We start from the raw sequence: 10,612 nt of genomic DNA on the forward strand, positions 1-10,612 counted from the left end.
AATATACCACATCAGCAGCATGCTGGGAAACATCAAGGGAGACTAGCATGCCGGGAATGACCATATTTTATGGCACGCCGGGAAATTTGAGAGTCACTGGTTCTAGAAAATTTCTGGACTTTGGGAGTCAGCTGAATAGACTGATTTGAAGCTCTTCTGTTCTCTGTATTTCAGGAGCCTCTATGTTAAACTGTACAAACTAGGTTAGGAACAGAGTCGTCTTAAGAACACCACGGCCCTAGTTATTTTTCTGAGGCCCTACCAAGCAAATTTACATGCATACTCCTTGAAAATTTCAACTGTATCTCATTTTTGTGAGGCCTCTCTTTTCTTGAAGCCTGGGTGGTAAGACTGGGCGATATTAAAAATTTGTCAACCTCTTTCATCACGATATAATGATGTATTGATATGCAGAGCTTCCACTAAAAAATTTTGAAACAGTAGGACGTGGAAGAAGGGGTAACCGCCTCTCTCCCAAGACATAATTATAGCCTTATGGGGGGGGGGGGGGACTCTAAATTTTTTTTTTATTTTAAATTAATTTTTTATAGCATAATTTCAGTATCCTATAAGATTTATTCAAGCCAAAGAAAAATGGCACGAATGACTTGGTAAAAAAACAGTTCTTGGCAACCATAGATAATTCTATTCTGTCTTTCCCCACAATATACACACACACACATATATATAAATTTTTTCCACAGTCCACAGTCCAGCCTGTCAACTCTCTTCAACAATGCACAGCAAATTATAAAGATCTGTAAGTTTTTTAAAAATGATGACACAAAACGAGTTTTGAACAACCAAACTAAGCTAAAGAAAAATTAATAAACCACATGGCCCACACACAGCCCCACCCCCAAACAACCTGAAAAAATGATACGACCATTGCTTTGACAAAATCATTAATTGCAATCCACTACATTTGTATTATTTGGCACTATTTCTGTATTATTCCCTTTCCATTTAAAAAAAAAAAGTTACACAAATTTTATTGACAAGATTTGGTGAAAAAAGTAGGATAAAATCTAGAAAATAGGACAAAAGTAGGATATTTTACCAAAAATTAGGAAAAGTGGGAGCCCTGCGATATGACATCCTGACCATAAGCAGATAAAGGCTTTTTTTAGGGTTTTAGGGAGTGGGGCTCTTTAATTAATGGGGGGGGGGGGGAGAGACAAGAGGGGCAGTTGCCCTCTATATGCCCGCTCATGGTCAGGGGAAAATTTTGAAATGAGGGGGATCCATGAACAAACACTGCAATTACCATAATGTTGTTTTCCCATGCTATTAATTTACTACAGTTACCCGAGTGAAATCTGGCTTGGGAGGTTCCTAAGGCTCTAGGGTTCCTAATCCAGTGACGGATTAATGCTATTTTTTGGGTGGGGTCAGTTGGAAGACTCTACAAATTGTGTGTGTGTGTGTGTGTGTGTAGAGGCCTATTTTTTTTTCTCTGGAAGGCAGTCGCCCTCCCCTCCCTTTTAATACATCGATGCTGGAACCAGACTAGCTAGACTAAACCAGATTTCAACTCGATGTAAGGATATTGGTTTTCCCTGAAATATTGCGCAAGCGTGTAAATTGAATCGGCATCACGATGTTAGACATCGGAATTAACAATATATTGCTGTGATCAAAATCGTTAAATCGGATATCGATGTGCAAACTTACATCAGTTTCATTACAAATCACTCAATCCTACAGGGTGGGCCTATGCGTTAAGATGGCACTGGTTTGGAGTAGCTCAAACTTAACGTTACTTTAGCTACCATAAATCTTGATTTATTGCAAATGTCCGATACTAATCATAACCGTTCTTGCAGATTAGATACGATAAATGCATAAATTAGTAAACTGAAGCATTTTTGTATTATTTGATCAAGTGGCTAAAATTTTAAGAGCAAAAGTTGGAAAATCGCATTGCAAGGAATGAAACTGTGATACAAAGGTAACAAAATATTTCTTCAATCTCAACATACAAAAGAAAAACAAACTTGCAAAACACACTGCATTTGTATTTGTATCAGGCTGGCAATAATTAGATTAAACGATTAAAGCGATAAATAAATGCTCAATTTTCATTATCATATTTCTGGACAAAAATCATTCGCTACAGTGTAAACTATCATTTTTTTCCAATTCACACATATTTATTCAGTACAGTAGACTCTGGGCTATTTCTAATGTGGTGGAAGGGCAGGCCGGATATAGGTCAGAGTTTGGTAAATATTCACTTCCTACCACACCCATACCATTAAAAACACCCTTTTTATACCAAAGTTAATTACAGCAAAGTCTGGAAAGTCAATCGTGTGTCTCACAGATATGAGATGACCCACAATATACCTCCTAGTGATGTAACTATCGGAGTGTTAGTAATATACAGTGAGACTTCAGTTAACAAGCAGAAATTTTAACTTGGTTAACGAGTGATTATTAATATTACGAGCAAAAATTTTGAACTTTGTTTATTTTTTCATGTTATCACAACAGAACTGATGTTTTTCCACTTTTGTACACACATGTACCGTGGAATTGTGGGTAATATTCTCCCCTAGTCTCCAGTAAACGTGTTGGTGCATAATTAGCAGATACAGACTCTTCGAAAGAAGGGAGGAATCAGCTAGGTTGTGCATAGTGGAAATGCAGAGGGAAATAGTCCAACCCCCCCCCCCCCACCTATGCTAATACTCTTTTTTTAGTGAATGGGTGGGGCAACCTTTGTATCTCTCTATGTGAGGTTCGAAGCTTTTCATGTCTTAGATTAAATAGACTTCAAGACTTGAATATGCTTTGCTATGAAATACCAAATTTGTTACGCTTCTCTAGCATGAACCCATTTTTTGGTTTAAAATACCATATGGTGATAACCCATCCTATCATGAGTTATTTAAATATACTCAGTTGAAAATAACACATTCATGAGGTTCCACCCCAGAGTGAAATCTTTCATAGACTTTCAAATTTCACATTTGGGAAAATGCCTTATAGCAAATCAGAGGGTTTCACACAATAGTGAGTTTTCTTGTTTCATTTTTAGATGATATTTTTGTGAAATTGAAAGATTCCATATTCATGAAATTTTACTCCTTTTTTATCTATTTTTTAATTATTCATTAAATCCCATGAAATTGCTTGTTTATAAATTCCACATGTATGAGATTTCACAAGAGTGAATTCTTTTGTGAATTTGTAGATGGAAATATTCGTGAAAATACTTTTTTGCAAACACAACATTCACAAATTTTTGCCCCAGAGTGAATTCTTTTGTGAATTTGTAGATGAGATATTCTTGAAAATACCTGTTCGCAAACACTGCATTCATGGGGTTTTATCCTAGTGTGAATTCTTTTGTGAATTTGTAGATTGGATATTCGCGAAAATAATTTTTTGCAAACACCACATTCATAGGGTTTCACCCCAGAGTGAACTCTTTCATGGTCTTTTAGGTTATCCATTCTGGAAAATACCCGCTTGCAAACACCACATTCATAGGGTTTTACCCCAGAGTGGATTTTTTCATGGGATTTTAGATTGCATCTCAGTGAAAACATCTTCTTGCAAACACCACATTCATAGGTTTTCAGCCCAGAGTGAAATTTTTCATGCATTTTTAATTTATCCTGTCGTGAAAATATCTTTTTGCAAACACTACATTCATAAGGTTTAACCCCAGAGTGAATTATTTCGTGCTTTTTCAAATTACTCTTTTGTGAAAATGTCTGTTTGCAAACACCACATTCATAAGGTTTCACACCAGAGTGAATTTTTTCATGCATTTTTAGATTACTATTTTTTGAAAATATCTTCTTGCATACTCCACATTCATAGGATTTTACCACAGAGTGAATCTTTTTATGCATTTTTAGTTCATTCTGTTGTGAAAATACCTGCTTGCAAACATCACACTCATAGGGTCTCACCCCATAATGAATTTCTTCGTGCTTTTTCAAGATACTCTTTTGTGAAAATGTTTTTTTGCAAACATCACATTCATATGGTTTTACCTCAGAGTGATTTTTTTCATGTTTTTTCAGATAACTTTTTAGTGAAAATAATTTTTTGCAAACACTACATTCATAAGGCTTGTTTCCAGAGTGAATTTTTTCATGAGTCGTTAGATTGCATTTTTGCAAAAATATTTTTTTGCAAATACCACATTCATAGGTTTTCACCCCAGAGTGAATATTTTCATACGTTTTTAGTTCATCCTGTTGTGAAGACATCTGTTCATAAACACCACATTCATAGGGTTGCCCTGAGTCACTTCACTCGGTGAACTATAATATTAATAGCAATAGAGAATTCAAATTCGCAGCTTCAAACACAGCAAGCAAAGATCTCGAAATAAGCTTCGCTTTCAGCTACCGTATGGAAATCAATGCGAGTCTGGAACACCTGTAGAGAGAAAATAAAAACAATGATCCATGAATGTGAGCAATGTATTCAGTGAGAAGTATTTGCAGCTCTTGATAGTTGTCTAATTACTGAAGTCAGAAATTGTAAGTTTTTTTTAGCAAATACCTGCTTGAACCACTTAAAATCAAAGGGATTTGCAGTGATCAAAGTAAATTTTTGGCTTCAGATTGTTGATTGATTCTAGCTTCATTATATACATTCATAGAGTTTCACTCTAGTGTGAACTATTTTATGTTTTTTGAGTGATAACGATGTTTGCAAAAATCATATTCAGGAGATTTCACCCAAGTTTTCTCACAAGTTTTTAGATTACCTTAGAGTGAAAATAGCTTTTTGTGCACAACACATTCATAGGGTTTCCGCACATTGTGAATGCTTTTGTGGGGTTTTACAAGACCTTTTTTGTATAAATAACCATTTGCAGACCTCATATTTATGTGGTTTTATCCCAGAGTGATATGTAAATGGGATATAGAGGGACCATAAAAACACAGAATCATGGGTGAATCATAGCAATATATTATGTAAAAAGCATTTGCAGTCATTTGCCATTTTTTTTTTTGTTAGTTGCCAAGATATATAGAATGTCTTGTAATTTTTTGGGATACTACAAATTACCAGTTCTTTGAGAAATATACAGTGAAATCTTGGTATTCCGAGTGAACAGAAAAGCATTTCAACTCGAAGGGGATGTTAAACTTTGGAGAAGTGAGGTTTCATTTCATCACACCTAGAACTATTTTTCAAAGACTGTTGCTGCATCTAATTACCTGTATACGGGTTGTCCGTAAGTACTAGCATGGCCTACCTCATGGCATACTCTCATCGACCATTCGTTGTAGAAGTATGATTCTGATTTATAAAATGCTCAACAGGAATTCAAAAATTACCTTGCAGCAGTTTTGAGAGTAGAAATAATGACTGTGACTTATAAAAAAATGATATTTAAAAACAGTCCCCCCCCCCCCCCCAGCTAGCACATAGGACTTACCCAGGGATAAAATCAGTGACAGCTGCATTGAAAATTTGTTACGAGCTGGCCCTGTGAAGCAAAAAGTGCTCAATTTTAGGAAAGATTTTATAGGAAAACTCGGTTGCTGGACACAAGAGATTAAGGCCAATGTTCTTTCGGTAAATGGAATTGTGGGAAATTCAAGCCAAATTGAATTAATCAGCGAGATACATAATAGATTTTTGTACATCAGGAAGATAGGACAAAACACGAAAATCAGACCTAATGCAACTTTTATGGCAAAAATTAATATGAGAATGAATCCTATTTTCCGAGAAACACGCTATGTACTAAATACAGTCAACTCAATCAAGAGTTAAGCAATTGCATTAATTGGTTTGGTATATTTTTATTTACGTCACGGAATATGAAATTATATCACTTATCAGGAAGTTCTTATAAATCAAATAGTCTTGAGACCGTCCTCAAAGGGGTCGCTACTCACACATACAAACTCTTTTTACATAATCGTATCTTAGGGGTCATTCAAGTATTATGTCAGCATCGAGAGGGGAGGGGTGTTGAGGGTTGCTTACGTCATCAACCGCCCCTTTTTGAAGATATGACATATTCTAAGCTGCTGACGAGGGAGGGGGGGGGTCAGTGTTTTGCTGACAAGGGGGGGAGTGGACAGGGAACAAAAATGGCTTAAAATCTGCTTACGTAATACTTAAATGGCCCCTTAAGGGCGGCAAAATTTCTAGGACCGGACCTGTCTCTTCCCTACAAAGGAATGCTTGGGATCAGGAATACGTTGAGGCGACCCTACATACATCTACTGACCTGTAATTGAACTTGGCAACTAAGTACGAATCTGTCCAAGGAATTCAGAAGAGATCCTAATTATATCGCTTGATGACCGATTATGACCATTTGATGATCCTTCAACAACCAGAATCAGAGCGAGCACGATCCCAACTACAATACCGTCTCGTAAACATAGTCGACTGTAACCAAAGCTGTGTTCTTCTTCTTCTTCAATTATACAGAGCTTTATGCCTTTGGGCCCCATCCCCTGTTAGAGAAAAATATTCCACAAGAGCGTAGAACATGTCAAAAAAATATATACTAACGAAAAAGTAAAAGTTACCATAAACACAGAACACACAGGAATTTCAACATTTTCCATTCTTCTCTCTTCTTCTGAAAGATATGGAGAGAAAAAAAAACCCCACAAACCAGACGAACAAACGCAGATGGAGAAGAAGTCTTCAGGCTTAGAGGACGATGCTAAGCCGCTTTAAAATGATATGACATGGAGCACGACCACCTAGATAACCGGTATCTGCACACGTGATCAGGAATGCTGTGACGTCAGCAGGAGTAGTGCTATCGTTCCTCCATGAACCATGACCGCAAAGCGCTTGAAGCTCTCTGCAACGCGCTTTGCATGACCCTACTCAGCAAAGCTGCATTAAGAGTCTTAGGACAGGCTCGACTTCTGCCAATCTGCCAGAGATAGTTGTGTAGTCACACTATGAAGACTTCCAAGAGCCTTTAGAAGCAGACTTAAGAATTAGGTTCCCTTGTAACTTTGCACGTATAATTACAACAATTATTACAGGGCAGGAGTATGTTCGTGATTGCTAGGTTGCCAGGGAGTTGCTCTTTCATATCCATCGAGACAGGTCACAAATTTTTTTACTTATGGTCAATTCAGATGGTTCTTCCATGTGATTTTCACCGTTCCACACTTCAAAACAAGCCAGAGAGAAAAAGAATATGGAACAGGTAGGAGTATTTGAAATGTGTAAACAACAAGCTTATATAGTATTTAATATAATGAACTTCCTTGATATTTAAGATTATTGGACACTAGTAAATAACAAAGACTGTGGTATGTTTCTTCATGTAGTAGATTCCCAATCCAAAGATGATGAAATCATCTGTTGCTAGTGACAACGATTTAAATGTTTCTGCTATTAGTGGTAATTTGGAAAGTATGTAGCATATCCTTAATCACCACTAACATCAATTAACTCCATGTCGCGTAAGAATAGCACATGAAATAACATGCAATTTATTGATTGAAAGGGAGATTTTTCTATCAGATAGATGTGAAAACATTTATGGATAACACTATGAGGTCACGTATATGAGTGTATGTTGTATTACTGATGCAATCCCAAATACTTTCTATAAAAAAATGACTTGTGATGAATTTGAAACAAAAAGGAAAAAATGCCAAGTGAAAGGTAATAGAAAAATGTAAAACTTTCTAAATATTCGAAGAGGTCACCAACGATAAAGAATAAGGAAAAGCCATGGATTTCTAATGGTTTTTGAAAATTTTCAAATTTTGAGTGAGGAACTCTGTTTCAGAGTAAGAAAAATCGTGACACCCCCCCCCCCCCCCGCTTTTGCTTGAATCATAGCTTTGCCTATATCATCGTTGGTTTCTTTTTCAATTATGCCTATCAGGCAAATAATATAATTATTACTTGTTCATACTTTCCACAAAGGGATTTTTTTTTAATATGGTGCAGGTATAACTCGAAACAGCCTGCTATAACATAAAAATGATAAAAGCATAATCGTTAAATGCGAACATGTCTTCATGCGACATTAATGTGATTTGGAAAGGAGACATCAACCTCCAAATTTATTCATTAACTTTTTTTTTTCGTATCTCAAAATGAGTATTTTGAAGTGTTAAATTATAATACAGTGCAACCTCGATAACTCGCCTTTTATTATTTATATGGTTGCCACAATATTCGATTCATTGGGGAAAATATTTCAACTTGACACATGAGTACCATATCCCACTTAAGTCGACTATGATTTAAACTGCATTACCATAACTCGTACTCAGAAATCGCCCATGCATTGATCAGTTCACAAAATTTTGCGACATTACTCTCGTGTGAGAAAAATTGTATTTTTCATTGTTTCTGCTATTTGTTGATTAATATACGTCAAATTCTCTCTACTCTTTTCAGTAAGGTTACTTCCCGTTATTTCTCTGTTTGGAACCTGAAAACTCAACCCGTTTAATATGAAAGCCCCAAGTGTAAATGATTTTTGAAATTTTTGAGTGTGAGAGACGACACGAGAAAGCTAAATTGATGAGTTTTAAATGAGCGGAGGAAATTCATCTGTTTTTTGGTCCATTGCAATATGCTCATTCACAAATAACATCTTCCAACAACCAAAATATATGCCCCTTTTCCATCTAAAATTTGAGATTATTCCCATTACGAAAACTTTTCGTAGGAAGTTGCAGATAAGAACATTTGTTTTTATGAATCTGTGAATGATATCTAGAATTGTGTGTGTGTGTTCAACAATATACATACATAAAAAAAATTTAAAAATTGTTTAAAGGAAAATGAAATAAAATTCGCTAACTTGACATCTGCTTACATCAACATAATTATTTTTCGATAGTCTTTGGGTTTCAAGTTATTGGGGTTCCATATTATGTTACTTGGTACACGCCACAGATGATCACAAAAAATATATTTTTGACTGTACTGTTTACTCAAAACAACCAACTTACATTAAAATCAAATTTGCGTATTTTTGAAATCAATATATCTGAAATTACTGAAAATCATTGAAAAATCAAATTATTAAAATCATTTATCAAATGTATATTTTTTGAATTTATTTCATGTGTGGGCATGAAATAAATTGAATTTATGAAATATTCATCATGAAATATTTGTTTTTCCTACATCAATGAAAGGATTTCATATTCATGTAAAATAAAGTCAACATTTTTCGAAAAATGTAAATAAACTTTTCCAATTTGACATTATTATGGTGTCCCTTATTGCTATCAAATAATATTTAGAAGTAAAAAAGATACAAGGATTTTTTTTTCTCATTCATCTGTTCAAAAATCAGAAGTGTTTTCAAGATATTTCTGCAAAGGTTGAATTTTAGGAACACTCGATTTTTTTAAAAAAAGTCTCATACTTATAGAAATATTAGTACAGAATGATTGTTTTTTTTTTGTTTTATTTCAAATAGAAAAAAAAATTAAGGAATTAAGATGACTCTCTACAATGTGTGTGTGAAGATCTATGAAATCATTGTTTAATTGAAAAAAAAGAAGTGAATAGTGCATAACTGATAAGAAAGGGCAAACGAATTTTTTTAAATGAGTCTAATGTGTTTATTGTTGAAAAATATCGATGTCTTTTAAGAAAATTTCTTGACTGGTTACGTGATTCAAATTCTTCAGGGAGAAAAAAAACTTCAAAAAATATCGTCGCCGTATCTGATCAGATCGTTAGGCTTAAGGAGGTGGAGGTTTAGCACTACTTCCAGTGACGTCACAACGCTACGCAAAGGCCGGTTATATAGGAGGTCGTGCATGGAGTCCCTGGATGAGTGTGTGGTAACAAAACTGAACCAAACAACCAAGGCAGAAAAAGACACAAAAACCAAACGAGAGAAAGAAAAAGGAGGAGAAAAAAAAAGAACTCACGAAAAACGTTGACAGAGGGTAACAAACTTCGCAAAGCTACAGATAATACTCTCAGGCTTGCCTGAACAGAATTCGGACCAACAACGAACTGGTGGAGAAAGAGAACTAAAAGTTGAGAAACGAACCTGGGAGAACATAATACAAGAAAACGAAAAATGAGTGGAAGTTTCAGGTATCTTGCATTGTAGACAGAGAGGGTTAGCCATTTTCCTAATACGATGGAGGTAATCATTCAAGGGAGCTCTATTGCAAATGCGTTTGTAAAACAAGCATTCCAACCTTCTATTCGAAAAAAAAAGGGAGAAGTTGTGGCAGCAGTTATAGAAGGAGCTAAACTCAGGAATAGATAAGAAAAGAGCATTTCGGATATTTTCCTTGAAATGGCGAGAGTAAAGAGAACGAATGTCCTCCACATAAAGGCTAGTAGGTACAAGATCAACAGTGGAAGAAGCTACAGTTCGAACATGATTGTCTATTGTCTCATTAATGGCAATGCCCGAATGACCTGGAACCCAAATTAGTGATATGCTGCTAATCAATGAACTAGTATGAACCAGTTGGACTGTAGCTGAACTCACAGCTCACCAAAAAAGCAAAGGATGAAGTTCGCAGTGGTTATTCATCCGAAAACACCACCAAAATTTTTTTTTGAAGAAATTCAATTAAATTCATCCTGACGAAAACAATTTTAAAGAACGTTTAATAGAAACAAAATTGCAAAGTTTGACAAAAGCAATGTC

General features: G+C 35.4%; 1 protein-coding gene across 1 annotated transcript; it reads right to left on the reverse strand.

Annotated features, from left to right (window-relative positions):
• Positions 1-601: 601 nt before the first annotated feature.
• On the reverse strand, positions 602-6,382 carry LOC149068485 (uncharacterized). The gene is made up of 2 exons (XM_089251894.1): positions 6,218-6,382; positions 602-4,401 (listed from the first exon to the last, which is right to left on the reverse strand). Exon 2 carries the CDS (start codon positions 4,227-4,229, stop codon positions 3,168-3,170), a length of 1,062 nt encoding a protein of 353 aa, XP_089108020.1. The 5' UTR covers positions 4,230-4,401; positions 6,218-6,382; the 3' UTR covers positions 602-3,167.
• Positions 6,383-10,612: the final 4,230 nt, after the last annotated feature.

Source organism: Pholcus phalangioides, unplaced genomic scaffold (assembly GCF_987345545.1).
Source record: "Pholcus phalangioides strain wild (caught in Gottingen) unplaced genomic scaffold, Ppha-v1.0 ptg000027l_1, whole genome shotgun sequence".
Classification (NCBI taxonomy): Eukaryota; Metazoa; Arthropoda; class Arachnida; order Araneae; family Pholcidae; genus Pholcus; species Pholcus phalangioides.

Bases quoted from the DNA above. Each gene is read 5' to 3' on its own strand.
- LOC149068485 (XM_089251894.1), bottom strand. From the start codon at position 4,229: ATGTCTTCACAACAGGATGAACTAAAAACGTATGAAAATATTCACTCT.